The sequence below is a fragment of the Candoia aspera genome, chromosome 13 (genome assembly GCF_035149785.1).
Source record: "Candoia aspera isolate rCanAsp1 chromosome 13, rCanAsp1.hap2, whole genome shotgun sequence".
Lineage (NCBI taxonomy): Eukaryota > Metazoa > Chordata > Lepidosauria > Squamata > Boidae > Candoia > Candoia aspera.
Genome location: NC_086165.1, coordinates 14509707 through 14527808, shown reverse-complemented (window position 1 = coordinate 14527808; position 18102 = coordinate 14509707). Strand labels below are relative to the sequence as shown.

Below are 18102 nucleotides of genomic sequence, written 5' to 3'. Positions count from 1 at the left end.
TAGATGGTGAAGGCACTGGAGCAGTAGAGAATCTTGTTTGAATAGTTTGTGGTAATGGTTGCTTCAGGTGGTTGTCCCTGACAGATCAATAACAGCTAGTGGAACTGGGAATTAGGTTCAGTTTTTCAAGATGGACCACATTTAGGTAAACTAACTTATATCAAAACATGTGGCTTACAGGCTATGGTTAAAGTTCTCTGCCTTAATGATAAACTGATCTACAGTCTGTATTCAACCAACATTGTAAGACACACAATATGGCTTTAGTGAGTTAGGAGTCTGTGGTTGCCAAGGCACTCCATAAATTTTACCTTCTCTGGACTTGGTCCACAGTGGCCATTTACAAATTGTCTGAAAGATTAAATACATCACTTAAAAACATATACACCCTGCAGAAAATGTAGATTTCTGTATTTTAGTGCAATTATTGTGTAATGATTTTGCATATTTATTAGTATTTAAATAGAAGTACTGAACTTGGACAGACTGATCAAAAGAAGCTTGTAGCCAGGGGTGAAATGTTGATGGTTATATTCATGGTCCCTGCTGTTCCAGTTTTTTACCTTTAATGTAGTCTTGGATTAGGTAGTCTTTCGAAATCACCCTCAAGCAGAAAGTTCAAGAGTCCTTCAAATAGAGATCTGTCCTCCATAAACATTCTAGTTTGTTCCCAATGTTCTTTGTCTTTTGGAAATGTGGCTGTAAATTAACATAAAGTCTAACTTGAATAGAGAAATTAGTTTGTCGTCAACAATATATTTCAGGCTGAGCCTTATTTTCTTTATTCAGTAATCCAGTTTTAATGTACAAGTTAAAAGAAAAGCCCCAAAATGATGTAACATTTCCTATTAGAATTATGGATAAATAATTTAGTCAGCCTTTTCTATCTGAGTTCTGCCTCGGTAAGCACTTTTTTTTTTTTGAAGTGTAAAATTTCACATTTATTTTAGGAATGAATTTTTTTCTTGCATGTCCATTTTGAATGCAATGTCCTCAAACATAAGTATTTTCCTATGCAGCTTTCCTTAATAGATATACAGACTTCATCACCAAATTCAGGGAAGTGAAAACTTTAACATAATGGTCCAAGAGATATGAGTGAGATTTGTTTGCTTGAAAATGCAAACCAAACCAAATTCTTTCCATCTCCCTTTCGAAATGGAGAGAGTTTGGTAAATATGAATTTGACCCCAGAACTTTTTGTTAATCTTGAAATATTTAATCCTGTTACAGATTTTGCATCTTGGACTAGTTTGGATTGAGGGGCGAAGCAATAGGCACAACCTTAGTTGGTCACGCTAGCAAATTGCATCTTTATTATATTGGTTCCATTTCACAAACAAGCTGAGTTAATTCAGGGCTCTAAAGCTGGCAAAGAAATCTGCATGAAGGGGACCCTGGAATGATAGTTATGATGTGATTTTAAGCTAAGCACCTACCTCAGCACTTCCAGCAAATTAAAAAGCTTTATCCCAAGAGCCAAATGACCTCTATCACCAGAACATTTTTTTTTCCATTTTAAAAGTGTAGCATTTTGTAGTGTTGGAAATTTTGCTGCTAGCTCTCACAGCGTGGTCTCCAGAGAGGGAGAAACTGAATAGCCCAGCTATCATATATCTTTCTTGCTAAGCTGTGTGATGACCATCTACATAAGAATGTGATTGGTTTCTCATCCCATTTGTTTTGAGACTGTCAATTCCCCCTGGAATAAATACCACACTGCACACTGAATATATTATTTTTAGCAGCACTAAACATCTATTTATCAACCAAGAAACCTGTAGCACAGTTTTGCTGCTTGTGCTCCTGAAAGCCACATGGATGGCTTTCAGACCTCTAAAAATGGTCACCAAGTTGTAATCGTTAATGTGATCGAATAGTTATTAAACACATGGGAAATAATCATATTTACTAAAATTAATTTAATAGAATGGCTCCCTTGCATCAAGGTTGATTTCTGGGGACTTCAAGTTCACATAGTTTTCTTGGTAACAGTATGGAAGTGGTTTACCACTGCTGCTTTCAGTTTGTTTGTTTTTTTTACTTCCCAATTCAGCCTATGGACCTGGTATTTCCAGGCAGTTTTCCATCTAAGAAGATACCAGGTCTGACCTTGCTTAGTTTTTCCCCCCCAAGAGCAGCTAAAGTGCTTACCAATCTGCAAAAGTTCAGCCAACACACCAGAAAGAACCTTGTTGTGATCTGATCCAGAGTGATATTGCAGGTATATTATTTTTTAAAAAACATATGAAACTGTACATATAATATAGAGGTGAAGGTACACCTTTTGAGTAGAAGCCACAAGACCTTAAGCCACAAGAGAAGACAGGAAGCAGGAAGGAATTAGTAGTCAGCAAAATCCAATGTGATGTTGGATAGATTTATCCATTACCTAGATATGGGCTTTACTAATGAAAATGAATGGAATAAGGATATAATAAGAATGAACTTGTGCTTGATCAAAACTGAATATCATAACATGGCAATTGGAAATGTATAGCTTTATTTTCTGATGTTACTGAAATACAAGTTTCAGCAACTTTAGTCCACCTGAATGATGAAAGAGGATGCTGATCAGCATAGTTCAATAGTGCCTTGAAAAGCTAAAGCCCCTCATTGAAACTCATGGTATTTATTTATTTGATGATTTATATTTCATTTTTCCTCCTGGATCTCAAGGTAGCATACCTAGCACTGTTTCCTCCAGTTTTTTCCCACAATAACCTCCCAATGATGGAATTTGAACTGAGGCAGAGTGCCTGGCCCAGCGTGACCCAGAGAGCTTCCATGGATGAGGGCAGCCTTGATTCTGAGCCTTCCAATCCAACACCTTAATCACCATATCACCAGACAGATTTGGCTGTTTCTTTTCAGAGCAACTACTGGCTTTAAGATTCTCCACTAAAAACTGGTCTGCAAAAATCTGGGTGACCCCAAGATGGTAGTAAAGAGTTTTATGTGTCTCTTCCCTGCCATCTAATGGTTATCCAAACATCAGCAACCCAGACCTTGTACAGTAGTCTGATTTCCCACAAATAGCATTCTTTCTGGCAGTCCTTAACTAAACTGGCTAAAGACTGTACTTGCTAGGAATGAATTATGAGGATAGTCAGTTTGGGAACATTGCAGTAGGAGAGTGATTATCTGAATGTCCATTTTTGCTGTTGTTTAGGGCAGCCTGTTTAGCAAGGATCTGGACCCTATCGTCAATACAGTGACTCAGATCCTTAGGAAAACCTATCCAAAGACGCCCCTTCCTTCAGCTGCAGTTAGCAGTTCCTATTCCTTTCCCATTCCTGGGAGAACGGAATCTTCACTTCCCAGGCTTGAAGGTAAATTGTTACAATGACCCAAGTAGAAAAGCTAAAGGATAGAATTCTCTCTGTCCCCAATGTTCAGGCTGTGAGGGCTGATGTTTATGTAGTGTAAAACCACCCAGGCACCATGAAGGAATAGCAGCGCATTTGGGGTGACTCAGAAGGAATAGCAGAACCCTTGCGGTGACTCTTCCTCCCAAACAAAGCCATGCATACTCAACATGCTCGCTGATGGAGAAGTGGGGTGGGGTGGGGTGGTGGCAGGGAAAATTAAAAATCAAGCCAAGAAGGGAAGATGGAATGGAGTAGTTAAATCATTTTTGGAACTAAGAAAACTTGCATGTTATTTTGTAAGCTTTTCATTAGCCTGATAATAGTATTGTCTTGAGAGATGGTTTCACCCTCATGTCCAGTATGGCTGCTTTGAGTTTTTTGGGGGTGGGGGGGGAGTAGAATGCCAAGATTTAAGAAACTCATACAGCACGGTGGGTGTTGATGTGCAGGACATTTCTTGTTATAGTTTGGCCGGATGGTGGAAGCTCCAAACCATGAGCCAAGACAAGACAAGGTTCAGATGACATAATTGCAGGATCAGTAATAACTTGCTGCAATTATGTCATCTGAGCAAAAGATTTTAAAAAATAGTTGCTTGTCAACTCTTGGCTTAGTTGTCTTTTCTTTGCAGATTATTTTGATGAAGATGCTGAGGAGGATATTGAGAAAGACTTTGATAATGAAGATGCTGAGAATAAGGAGGAAGTAAGTGACTCTGTTTTGTAGCAACCTGTCACAGGTTTAGTACCCAAGCCTTAATTCTTCTGCTTTAATAGATGAGAGACCAGAGGAGATATCAGTGGGGATTCTTTTTCCTCTCTGAATGTCTGCAAAGATATTCAAAGCCCAAATCAGCCATTAAACTGCCTTGCTGAAGCAAGATTCAGATCAGGCCAAAGTCTGGAGAGCCATTATAGTAACTGCTACATTTCAGATACATTGGTCTTGGGTCTAGCTCTTGTCTGGATGGGAGAAACCCAGGGCCCAAGCATATGTTGCTCTGAAATCCATGGTGAAACAAAAGTGGGATATGCATTGAAATAGATAAGGCTATCATCTTGGTATTCATTGAAAAACATCTTATTTAGCTATAGAAATATCTAGATTTGCGCTATAAATAATGTTGAGCTAAAGGTCCTGAAGTTTGGCTTTTGGATGTATACAAGATCAAAGTGCAAAACAGTAGGCATCTGTTCTTCATAATTGTGGATATATATGACCCCTACTACTGTAAAAAAATACCATGTATGAGTTGAAATACATGGTGAAATGTTTATGTGTTCCTTTCTTCCTCCCTTCATCCCCCCAAAAGAGTTTATTTAAGTACAATTCAAGAATCATGGCCCTCCAGATGTTGGGAAGTTCAGGCTCCAGATCTAGGAAGCTCAGGAAGCATGGCCCATAGTCAAGGATGTTGGGAGTTGTCGTTCAGAAATATCCTGTTGTGTTCCTTACCATGTTGTACTGGTTCTGGTGGTAGAATATGGAATATAATGGGAGTAGGCTTCAGCCAAAATCCAAAGAGAGGATTCCTTTCATACTTTTCATACTGGCTCTTATCTTGAAAGGATGATGATCTAGAGAAGGATATTGACAAGCTCCTATCTAGGCCAGAGCTTGACCGGCCAGAATCGGAACTGAAGCAATATAAGGTCATGTGTCCTGAACTTCAATATAACTTTCAGGTGAGATCCTTCTGGGGCTCTGATTTTCCAATCCATCCAGAAAGCTGCTGTATGCAATGATCCATACTGGTTGATTGTTTTTCTCCTATTGTGAAGGAGAAGGAATTGGAGTCTGAAGATGAGCTGAGTTCTGAGGACATCCCTGGAACCTTGACACTTTCCTGCCTCCATGTCATTCCATGTGCTACTTCCCTGAAGCACCTGCTCAAATGTAGAGAAGGGGACCAAAGTATAGAAGAAGAAAAGCAGACCCAAAGGGCTTCAGAAAAGACAGTACACAGAGAGGAAAGAAAAGAGAAACCTCAAGAACTTGGAAAAAGAACTCTTGGTGAATCAGAGCCTTTGGTGACTTCTTTCAGAGAAGGCACCCTCTCCAGTAAGGGTCATATAGCCCAAGAAGAATTACAGAACAGGCAGATGTCCCAGTCCCAGCATATGAAGTCCTGTAGGCCTGGCTGCCAGGAGAGCATGGAAGCTTCTGAAGTGGTCACAAAGCTTTTGGAAAGGCATCCCAGGAATATCCCTTTTCACAATCCCTGGTTCTTTATGACAAGGGCTAGCTGCACCCGATCCATTCCAGAGTACAGAGTATTGGCATTCCCAGATCTCTGGGGTCATCAACCCCCTCCTTACAGCCAGCCTTTACAGCAAAGGAGATGTGGTATCCAAAAGTAAGTTTCTCTCCCTTCACGTCTAACCATGCTGTGAAGAAACAGGGATAGGAAGAGAGCAAGGTGTCAGAGGCAGAAATATTGATTACACTCTCACTAATTATATATTGAGGTGATGTGTGCCAAGGGAGGTATAGCCAGTTTTGGAGCCATGGGAAAAACAGATATCACTATGCTACCTTTGGGGAAGACATCTCCCCACAGCCCAATAAGGAGTGCCTCAGTAGGCTGTTTATAGTGGTGGGAGCAGATCTACAGTTGGGAGATGGATTGGAGTGTTCTGGCATAGGACATGATTGTCTGCATAGGACCGCTTCATGCTGCAACATGGTTCCCCCATGTTTTACAGGACCTTGAGTGAAAGAAAGAGATGAGATATTCTAAAAGAAGGAATCCCAACACAGAGGTGTCCTTCTGGGTATCTATTAACCTCCAGATCAACTCTTTTTTCCTTGCCACAGGGCCAAAATATTTGAAGACATCCGCCGTGTGGTCCAACCAGCAGATATAATCAAGCGAGTTGTCTTTGATTTAGACAGTTCTGGGTAAGTGTATTTTTGTTAGTTTAGGACATGGTTATTGAGAGTTGACAAGTAATGGAGTCTCTTCCTCCCCCTCTGCACATCCATAAAATCTGCCCTGGAGGGTCCCTGTTGGAGACAGGAGAAAGACAAATAAAGCTAGGATAGAGTAGTGATACCATTGTTGGATCTGAACTGGAGGAATCTAGGTTCAAGTACCAATTTGTACGAAAAGCTTGCTGATAGTTTGAGGAATAATTTTCTATCAGCCCAAACTTCCTCGCGGGATTATAGATGTAGAGCTAAACTGCACTGTGATCCTTATATAAGTCATCTTGTTCTCCCAGTGAAAAGGCAGGATGTAAATGCAATTAGAAACCTATGGGGAATCCTAATTATTATGAATGACTCTGTGATTCCCACTGCTTTCTGTTAATTTCTTCAGTGGGTAACAGGTGTAGCTGTTTCTCAGTCAGCTTTGCACTAATCTTGTTGCCTTTTGTTTCAGTTCTTTACATTCAGATGAACCGAACTGCTTAAAGTTCTTTTCCAGATTCGAATCTGGGAATCTCCGCAAAGCCATCCAAGTGCGGGAGTAAGTACTGCAAATAGGCCCAGCATTGTATGTGAGGAGTTCAAGGCCATTTTGGGAAAGATGAGGCTTGGAGACTATGATGGAAGGAAAACAGATACTTATGATTTGCCAGCATTATATAGGAGGGGAAAATATAAACCATAATATTTAACTTTTTGAAAATCCATCATGTTAGTAGGGGAATACTTTCATGTTGTTTTCAGAAGATGGAAATGACACAATAAATTATGGTTACTAAATTACTGAATTGATTGTTCTCACTCGCAAGTCAAAGTACTGGTTCAGGAGACAGACAAATGACTGGCAGCTGCAGGTGTTTGCCTGGCCCTATGTGGAAATGCAGTGGTTTGGAGATCCAACCACTGAGCTGAGACCACCATATATCTTAATTCTAGTGCTGGCCAATCAGCTTACATAAACAGATGACACAGTCCTGTAGTACCTCAAGTTCATGCCTAGTGTTCTCTTTCTCCTCTCTTCCCTGGTCCAATGGCCTGCTTCAGCAGATGCCAATTGACTAGGCTTCTACATTACTACTGTCCTCCATGGCTAGCTTTGTGTCATGACAATAAAATGTGGTTTAACACTCCATGGATTCTGCCAGTTAGTGCTCTCAGATGAACCTGTTTTGCATCTCATGGATGTTTTGAAGCTCTGTTGTTGTGTTTTGGGATCCAGGTATGAATATGATTTGATCCTCAACCCTGACATCAATGGCTCCCAATACCATCAGTGGTTCTACTTTGAGGTCAGTGCCATGAAGTCTTCCATCCCATACCGCTTCAATGTTATCAACTGTGACAAGCCAAACAGCCAGTTTAATTTTGGTAAGAGTCCTCACACTGAGGGAGGGGTTGGGCCCACTGTCCATGGTTAGGCCCTTTCTTGGGAAAGTCAGATGAATGAGCCCTAAAACTTGAGTCTTCCAGAGCTCTTGTATTTTACCTTTCTTACTGTGTGCTGAGATGGTTTCCATACTGGTGTCTGGTTCCATAGAAGTGTAGCCCCTTCCCTCCTTGTCCAGGTAACCTTGACATCTAAGTGATTAATTAGAAAACAACAACAACAACAAAAACTCCTTTGACAGAATAAATGGAATAGTATCTGCTTTTCTTTCTGTGGCCACAAGGCAACTCAGGACAGAGAGAGAAAATGGAAGTTAGACAATGCGGAAAGCATGTTTGTGGAGTTGGAGCGAATCAGTACTTGTGAATAATTATGGAAGACACCAATGGGTGGTTCAGATGGTCTTTTTTACCTTACCTATTATCTACATGCTTAATCCAATATATGCAAAGTCAGAGAAGCAAAAGGGAGCCAGTTTGGTGTAGCCGTTAAAGGCACCAGGCTAGAAACTGGGAAAATGTTGCTGTGAAAACTGCAGGGACTTGACCATGGATACAATAGAAGTCAAAGTAAAAGAAGCAGTCAGAAGACTCATGTCCTCACACGTCTGAAATATCAATAACAAGGGAGGCATAGAAAGGGAGGCTGCACATAGAAAGTGCAGCCTGACCTTCACTTGGATTTGACTAAGAGGATGGTTCTGTCTTCTAGATTAGTTCATTTAAACCAGGAATTCACAACTTTTTTCAGGGCATGGGCTGTACTTGGCCACACTGGGAAGGAGGCAAAAAAAAAAACTTCATGTGGCTTAATTTAAATACAATTTAACTGAAATTAAATTAAGGAACTAGAGTTAATATAAATGCTCCTTGAGAGCCAATTTTTAGAGGGACCCCTGGAGCCACATTTGGTCCTGGGACCTCAAATTCTAGATCCCTGATTTTCAGAATGACTACTTCCAAATGTGCCATTTAAACATATTTGGAGCTGAGTGATGAAGAAATGGAAGTTGAGGCCATGGGACCCTCCTCCTTATGCCTCATTTTCCCTCGGTTTTTGTTCCTCCTCTTTAAGAATCGCATGAGCAGGGAGGATATGGATGGGTCGTAGGAAGTCGTGAGAAACAGGTTAGGAGCAGTGGACCATACTTATTTCAGGATGGTAATTTAGAAGATGTTTGAGGAAAAGTGCAGTATGTCTACCAACTGTAACATGACATTCTGAGAACTACCTGTAAGTCATGCTAATTACAGGAAAGTAAAAATAAGTTCCCTCCCTCCCTCCCTCAGACTGTAAGCACCTTGAGAGCAGAGCCCTGTTGGATCACTTGTTGTTGTTACTTCTGCTGCATTAAAATGCAGGTGAACAAAATCTGCCATTTTAGCAAAGGTGCACAATAAAGGAATGGGAGGAATATAGGCAACCGGAAATGCTGAAAAATAATTTATTTGGGGGTTTCTTCTCTAGAGTCAGGAGACAGGATCTGGAAAGAAACACGAATCCCTTTCTTGCTCCTATATGTCCCACTGCTTCATTTCTCGGTCCTCCTCTTTCTGGCTCATAAAAGACAAAAAAGAAAACCTTGTAGCATTTGTCAGTACAGCAAGGCTGTTTCGTCAGTTGGAAACTTGGTCTTAACTGCTAAGAATGAGGCTTCTGAAAGACAATGCAATCAATTGCAATGGAACTCTGAAACCGCATAACATCAATTTTATTGCAATGGAAACCTTAATACTTACTTCAGTAATATAACCTGCCTAAATTACAAACTGAGCTTGTTGTCAAACCCATCCAATTTTCATTGTGGATTCCTGGATCTTTTAATTTGCAGACAGCAGTGAGAATTATCTGTGAGAATTAGTGTTGCCCTTTCTGTCCCCAGATCCTAAAGGACAGAATGTACAAAATTATAAAATTGGAAGGATGGGAGAGATGCAGAAATGTGTGCATTGGACACATAATTGACTTCTGAAATCTGAAAAGAGCTTGCAGTTTTATTCAGCCAAATGTGCTTACTGTCTTCTGTATGATTGGAAGTCTTGTGCAAGGCAGTTATCCTCTCATGAGACTTTCCTAGTTAATAGAATGAGGTCAGAACTGGGGATGGCATTTATATAAAAACAATGTAATTTGGGACTTCAACACAGAGCTCCAGTAACATGTACTTTGATGTATATCAAGCAGAGAAATGGTCGTGGCTTGTGTTTAGGGAAAGTTGAAAACAGAAATAATATGAAAGGAGGACTTGCAGCCTCACACATCTCTTGACTGTGGGGCAGTTCCAGTTGTACAGGTTGAATAACTGATGCATAGAACAAATCAAATATCAGCTCAGCCATCAAAATGTATTATACAACTGTTTTTCATTTCTCCCCAATGCAAAACTATCTGGAGGTCTGGCTGGAAAAAAAAATTGATGACATCAGAGGAGGTCAGCCAATCTAGGTTTGGCACCATCAGGTTTTGCTTTGAACTTGCAGAACAAAAGGGTATGTTCAGAATATCAGCAGTGGAGGTGCATCAGAAAGTTCTTGTTGTATAAAAAATATTATTTCTGTCTTCATCCCTATAAGTGCCATAAGTAAAACAGCTATTCCCATCCCACTGCAGTGGAAATCATATCATATGTCCTCCCCACAACTCCTTTTTTTTGTGTAGGTATGCAACCAGTCATGTATTCAGTGAAGGAAGCTCTGCAGGGCAGACCTCACTGGATTCGGGTGGGCTATGATATCTGTTATTACAAGTAAGTGTCTGCTACTCCTCTTCCTGTGTGGCATTTGAGCTTCCTGCTAATTATAGTTATTCCATTAACATCTGCCTATCAGCACTTACTTACTCCATTGTATGCATACATATTTTAGGGCTTTCAGGAACAATGGGTGATGTGTTGGGACCAACAACCCAACACTCTGGAGATTCTAGTTCCCAAACATCTGAAAGGCCCCAGGTTCAGGAAAGTAGTTTTGCAATTTCCCAGGAATCCTCCAAACTAAAAGCCCCCAAACATGCTTTGCAAACATGTAGCAAAGGATTTTAGGATTGGTGTGTTTGTGTGTATGCTAAAGGATGCAGAATGGGGTGCATAGCTCATGCCTGCAATGCATACTAACAATGAAAAAGCATTTCCCCCCATAATATTCTACACATTCTTTTCCTGCTCTGCAATCCCCCCACCCCAAGGGGTTTTCTCTTCTTTCCACATGCCTTACACTGTTAACCCTTTCAAAGACAGAGAGGTTGTTTGACACAGTGAGAGCTTTTTCCCATTGATTGTTTCCAGTCTTTACTGGGTGAGTATTTCTACCATGGATCCAATTCTAGAGGAAAGGTTCTGTAAGGCTACCCACCTTCACTGAAGACTTTCTGAGCATCTCTCCATAAGCCACTCACCTAGATCTTTCCACAGCCACAAAACTGTGACTCATGCAAAGGAACAAGGTGCAAACTCCTCTGAGTGGTGAGGTCATTCTTGCCTTCTCATCCTTTGCATGGATAAGAAGCATTTCTCCCACTTTGGCTTGCTATAAAATTAACACTAAGCAAAATTATTGAATGAAAATATTTGGCTAAATAAGAAAATGATCTCAGACACCCCTGGAAGCTTTCTATATATAGGGATGGGAGAAAGCTTACTTGTTAATAACAGCCATGGATCTCCACATTTCAAGCTGTAATATATCTATCCATGCTAATACTCATTGATACTTTTGCATAGTCATATCTATGATTTCTAACGTATATTTTAAAACAGAACTATTGTTACTAATTAGAGCCTCCTGTGGCGCAGAGTGGTAGGTGGCAGTATTGCAACTGAAACTCTCCCCGCAACCTGAGTTCGATCCCAGCGGAAGCTGGATTCCCTCTCGGGTAGCTGGCTCAGGTCGACTCAGCCTTCCATCCTTCCAAGGTTGGTAAAATGAGCACCCAGCTTGCTGGGGAAGGTGACGACTGGGGAAGGCAATGGCAAACCACCCCACTCTATAGTCTGCCAAGAAAGTGTTGTGAAAGGGTCAGACATGACTCGGTGCTTGCACAGGGGAGCTTTCATCTTTTCACATTGTTGCTACTTAGAGCCAGTTTGGTATAGAGATTAAGGCATCAGGCTAGAAACCAGGAGACTGTGAGTTCTAGTCCTGCCTTAGGCACAAAGCCAGCTGGGTGACCTTGGGCCAGTCCCTCTCTCTCAGCCCTAGGAAGGAGGCAAGGGCAAACCACTTCTGAAAAGTCCCCCTGTAGGGGAGAGATGGGTGGTGAATAAATTTATAAAACAAACAAACAAACAAATAAAAGCCTTGCCAAGAAAACTGCAGGGACTTGTCCAGGCAGTCTCTGAGAATCGGACATGATTGAACGGATTAAAAAAAAAATGTTGCTAATTAATAACCTTCTGCCTTGAAAGTTCTGCAAATGGTCCTCTTCCTAAAAAGCACTCATCAACATGAAAGCCTCCTATTTAAGGATGTTTTGTTTGTTTATTGATCAAAAGCCCTTAAATCCCATTTTTGGCTTCAAAGTCTTCCAGAGCAGTTTATATAAAGTGAAGGAGGGCGAAGGGAAGGCCTATAAGCCCCTCCTGCCTATAAGCATACAGTATAAAAGACAGGGCACAAAAAAACAGATTAAGGGGGAAAAAAAGCAAGCTCTGATTTTTAAATGAAAGTATCAAATTGGGTAAAGATTATAGCTAAGGATTATACCTCGGGGTGTGAGGGGCTCTGTACTTTTGCTATTGGTATTCTGAAGCATTGGAAATCACTGTGTTTAGTAGGTGCCTGGTAACAGTCTACTCTATTAAAATGTGCTTGATTTGTTTCTTTTATTCAGCATATGCTTGGGGCACAGTTAATCTCCCTTGTTATATGTGACTCTTTTCTGGGGTGGGGGAAGTTATGCTTTCCTCAGTGTGTTCTCTTCTTTCTGAGCTATCTAGCAACCTAGTCAGTTAAGTAACCCTCTTTGGCCCTTGCCTGATTCTGTTATTTCCAGCTACTCTCAGCAGGAACAGCTTCCTCTACAGTGGCAGGTCTGTAAACAGATGCTAGCATAGGGAGGCTGATTGCTGCCATAATAGCATTAAGAAGGCTGTTACTATGTCATGGTTAAATAGCCGCTGACTGGTGCAATTAAATTATGGAAGTACAATTAAGTTCTTAATTGTAACCTGGTTGCAGATGATGGAGTGGGGTTCTCCCCATTGCATTTTCTCTGGATGGGCAGTATAGTGGATTTGATGCCAAAGTGCTCTGAAAAGCTACAAATCTGTCATTGAATTTACACCCCTGAATGTTACTTGTTCCAAAATCTGCTTGGCACCTCTAATCTATTGTTCTCCTTATACTGTAGTATTTCTTGGAAGTTTATTTCTGAAGGTTATAGCTAGTATTACTTATAGGGTCAAAATGATACCACCTATAATCCACCCCCTTTTTTTTATTTGAAGTCCATCCATCCACCTCAGTATCTTGACATTTCAGATACTCCCATTTGTTGGAGTTTTCCTTGAGGGGAAGCATCTCTTCTAATCCACACTAAGAGTTGATTTTTTGTGCATCCTACATCAAAGAACGGAAGTGGCTTCAGCCCTTTGAGATAGGCTAGTAATTTGGTGTAGTGGTTAAGGCACTGGCCTAGAAACCGGGAGACTGTGAGTTCTAGTCCTTCCTTAGGCACAAATCCAGCTGGGTGACCTTGGGCCAGTCCCCCTCTCTCAGCCCTAGGAAGGGGGCAATGGCAAACCACTTCTGAAATCTTGCCAAGAAAACTGCAGGGACTTGCCCAGGCAGTCACCTGGAGTCAACACTGACTCAAAGCCCCCACCACCACCACAAATGTCAAGAACAGACTCTAGGAATGCTACCTTATTGTTGCAGGATCTAATAGCAGAACTTTGAAAGCCTATCCCAAATATTCACTGCCCCCTTTTAAAGGACAAGATCAAGGCATGGCTGAATCTCCTTTCTAGGCATTTTACTTTCCCTAGTCTGAGTGACCAATTTATCTCTTCCTCTTCTTCCTCAAGTCTAGAGGTAAATCCCTATGGAGTGGCTGAATATTGAAGTTCCAACATTTATTCCTGAAGAGCCTTCTGGAAATTAACTAGAAAAAGGGGTGTAGGACAGGGAGGACAACCATCAGCTTGAGATGTATGGTCCTTGACCTAATTTTATGCAGAGAGTGACCTGATATCAGAAGCTCACTGCAAGCTATCAGTCCAGTCTTCTGCTAGAAACAATCTGCAATAGTCTGCATGGAGAGGGAGAGAAGACACAACATCAGGAAGAAAAGTGAGAGGAGGAGATGCCATTAGCATGATGTCTGAACCCAGTCGGTATCTCTCAACCATGCATTCCTTCCTCTTTTTGTAACATGGAGGTATTAATTCTGATCTAATCATACTACACTTTTCTATGAAGATTGCTAGGATAATGTAAAGCACTTTGAATACCTCAGTGTGATACATAATTAGGATATTTTAAGATGCACAGCTGAAGACGAAGATGGTGCTCTGAAATCCATGAAGGTGGCACGTGCTAAATCACTGTGCATGGCGCTTTTGCAAAATATTGCTACAAACAAAATATAACTGGGCTCTTGGACTAGGATCATTATAATCTGAATAATAATTTAATTAAAATTTGTTATTTCTGGAGAAATCCATGGGAGAGAAAAGGGAGGATTTATACAGCAAGCTTCCTCCATCCTGGAACAAGAGTTAGAAAAACAGGGTGCCCTTCAGCCTCAACACAGATATTAGATGCAAAGTTATCAAATGGTTGTGGTTTCATAATGTCCTCTCTAACCTTCATTTGCTGTAGTTCAAGTGGCAGCATCTAGACAACCTTGGCTGACCTTGGAAAAAGCAGAGTCATTGGTTAGAACTCGGATGGGAATGCCAAGGCTGTAGGCTACAGTAGGAAGTTGGGGAAATCTGATCCAGAAGGAGTTAAGGGCAAACCACTTCTGTATCACTGCCAACAAAACTACAAGAAATACATTGATGTAGTCACTAGCACTTGAGCTCAACTCAAAGAACTCTTTATTTTTTACCATCACTACTTAGTATCTTTGTTGACTGTACTGTTGCCCTATCGAGTGGATCAGATAGTTGGGGAATTATAAACATGGAAACCAGAAGCTTGCCATGGAATACAAAGTGAAATAAAAAATTAGTCCTGGGATTTGGGGTGGGGGAATGACATAGGTCTCATCAGGGGAGTTTCATAAAAGGATTCAATCCAGATTGGAAGAAACTTCTGTGTCCCCCACCTTTATTCTACCCTTTCCTTATGTTTTTTTTAATTATGACCTTTTAGTTGATTAACCACATTTAACTTGCAGCAATAGCTTGAGACATATCCTATCAGAGGTGAATGTCTAATGTCATAACCTGAAGCATAATCACACAATGCTTTAATCAATCCAGAAACTTTATACAGTTATGTATTCTAGTAGGAATGTTTGCATATGTTTGCATAATGTGTGGACCCCCTTGCTGGGATGATTGTTGTACTATTTGTTATTCCTGAGGTCAACTTTGTAGAACATTTTCAGATGGTGCCCCGTAAGTAAGTAAGCAAGCAATCAAGCTGGCTAGCTAGCTAGCTTACCATAAGTAAGCTTTCTTTTTAAAGTACAAACCCAGGAGTGCACTGTTTTCATAGTCCTCCTTTGGCACTGCTGTATATTATTGAATCAGGAACCCTCTAGACTGTAAGGCAGCCTGGGAGAACATACACTTTCTGCCAGTGGGAGACCATATACTTTGCATGCTAAAGGCCCTAGGTTTGGACTCCAGCTGCAACAGACTCCTGCCTGAAACTCTGCACAGCTACTATCAATCAATATAGACACTACTGATATAGATGGACAATTTTCTGGTTGAGGCATTTCTGATGATTTTGGGAGGTGATTGTTTTTAGTACCAGCTAGCACTGTTGTGTCTTTGCAACTAAAGAGATTGAATGATTGGGTCACACATAGTGCAGACATACAGGTCCAGAGCTAGGTCAGCTTAAAGCAGAGACCCATCCTGAGATGCAACCAGCTTTGAAGAAGGTTATTCCTGCTGCATCCTTGAATTTGGAGTGAGCCCATCACTCTCAGCATAGAGCTGAAGCAGATTTTCCCCGCTTTTCCCCAGCAGAAAATTAGAAGGAGACTGGGTCTGGTGCAGAGATTCATGGCAGAGACCCAGCAGACAGCCTCTGTGGTTAGTGCGTGCTTTGTTTGTGATGGGAGAACCTCTAAAATAAGCCAGCATTCTCTTCTGTATGCTGTGTTAGTCTGTGTAGTGCATACAGTCTAATCACTACTCACGTCCATCTTGCTCTGCCTGGACAGGCAGGGACAGTTCACTCACAAAGACAGATGTGACAGCCACAGCTCTGGTCATGTGTCGTCTTCCTTTCTCCTCTCCAGGCTGAGATTTTTATGTTACTGAGATTATTAGAAATGTTTCTGTCAGAAGAGGTCTTGCTGACAGCACCACTCACTTTTACTCCCCCTGTGCCAAGTGACGGACACTTGCATGAAGGGACTTCACTGCCTGAAAACAGAGGTATCATGATAGCCTTTATAAAATGATCTAATTTGCTGTGTGCTCTCCTGGCAACTGTTTGTACTGGGGCAGCACTGGAGACGTGCAGCAATATCTGAACACAGAATTCTATCGGTCGTTTCCAGTGCCTGGTGTAACCTCATCTGAGCTGAAGCAAAGTGGATGGTTTGAGGCTTGGCTAAATGGATGCTGATTTTTTTGTTTGTTTGTTTCTAGGTGTCATGTTCACTGTTTCAATGTAGTTTATACATCGTAACGTTTCACATGCCATGGCACTGACACGCGTTTCTATTTGGGAGGGCTGCTGTGAGACCTTGTACCAAGCTCTATATATGGAATCAGTACAATGGAATGTGTTTGGGTTATGTTCTCTGTTCAAGGCCTTTTCCCGCAGACCACCAGAAACCGTTAGGAGCACCTGGGATTGTGAACTTCAGTACATTCTACAGGGGGAGGGGTTTCATTTGCACTGAGGGTTTTTAGTTTGAATTTAGCGTGCTTTCATCATTCTCAGCTTTCTTTGTGATCCTGCTTACTGTTCTTTAATAAATCAGATATCCTTGAATCTTGCCTGTGGGTCTGATACTGTTTTAGAATAGGCAATCATTACACTAGGCCGGTAATTGAAATTTCACTGAGTAACCATTTTTTCTTCCTTCTTCCCTTTTTCTTGGATGGCTTGTTGACTCTTTGGTACCCTTCCTGATGCAAGACATTAAAAAAACAAAGCTGGGGGCAAGAGGATGCAAAAAAGCTAACTGCTTTTCAGGGTTCCTCCACTTTATGGGAAATGAAATTTACCTTTTGAGGTTTGAGTAGGTCTGTTTTTGGTTTTGCTTCAAAGCATGTTGTGCATGCTTCTATTTGAAGAATCCAAGGCAGCTGAGGGTTTTGTTCTTTCCTTCCTCAAAATATTGAATATTTTTCTTCCGTATGGATCTGAGGGAGCAGATTGGCTAAGTAGAAATAAAACCTCTTTGGGGCATTTGGGGTATTGCCTTGAAGATAATGCCCTGCTGTCAATGAGTCTCTTTAACTACAGTCATCAGCCATAGATCCATGTTGCTGCCGTCAAGCCCCTCACCAGATTGTGCCTATGAAATTGGGTGTCAAACCCATTCATTTTCAGTAGTGTGATTTTAGCCACCCGATGAAACCCATTAAAAGAGAATCAAAATGATCCTCTTGCATCATGGCAGCATCACTATGTCACCACAAAGATTCCCTGCCACCCTCAGAGGTCAATATAAATATCTACTAAAAATTAGAAGCTTGGCTTCTAGTCATTAGAAATTGCCCACCCCTGTTTAACCCCTGGAAGAAAAGCACTGTAACCACATTCAAACCACAGAAGAATCAAAAGCATCATATCTAGAGTGTTTTTTTTTTCATGCTAGGATTTTGAACTGTTCGCTATCAAGCCTTTTTTGTTTAGCAAGGCCATGTACCTTCCTGATTTAAATTTCCTCCCTGGTTAAAGGGGACCAATTGATTGCCAGCATGGATGGCTGACATCACTTGCTAAGAGACAAGTGAAGGATAAGTGAGAACCACAAATGAGGGCAAAGGATGGGATTTTTACACAAATAATTCATACTGCACTGACCACTTGCTGGCATATTTCCAGGTATCTTCCTGTGATTTAATTTTAATACAAGCTTCTTTCCCTTCTGGATCCCATGAATTCCAGCACTCATGTCCTTTTGAATTTGCTAGAGGATTTTAAGTTCCCTTGTGCATCATCTTGGATGTTCCGAAAATGAGTTGGAAGCTCAGAATTGAGAATTGGCTCAACTCTTGTAGGTAGGGAGGCAAGGAGAATCCTTTATCCGGTCAGTGTCACAGACTTTCAC

General features: G+C 41.2%; 1 protein-coding gene across 1 annotated transcript in view; it reads left to right on the top strand.

Moving 5' to 3' along the window:
- The window catches only part of AGBL1 (AGBL carboxypeptidase 1), a 336673-nt gene that overhangs the window by 41717 nt on the left and 276854 nt on the right, over positions 1–18102 (top strand). The window contains exons 8-15 of the mRNA XM_063314373.1: positions 3173–3332; positions 4003–4076; positions 4940–5056; positions 5153–5727; positions 6189–6272; positions 6757–6843; positions 7522–7670; positions 10348–10435. Coding sequence (XP_063170443.1) covers positions 3173–3332; positions 4003–4076; positions 4940–5056; positions 5153–5727; positions 6189–6272; positions 6757–6843; positions 7522–7670; positions 10348–10435 — 1334 coding nt within the window. The remainder of the gene's footprint in view (positions 1–3172; positions 3333–4002; positions 4077–4939; positions 5057–5152; positions 5728–6188; positions 6273–6756; positions 6844–7521; positions 7671–10347; positions 10436–18102) is intronic.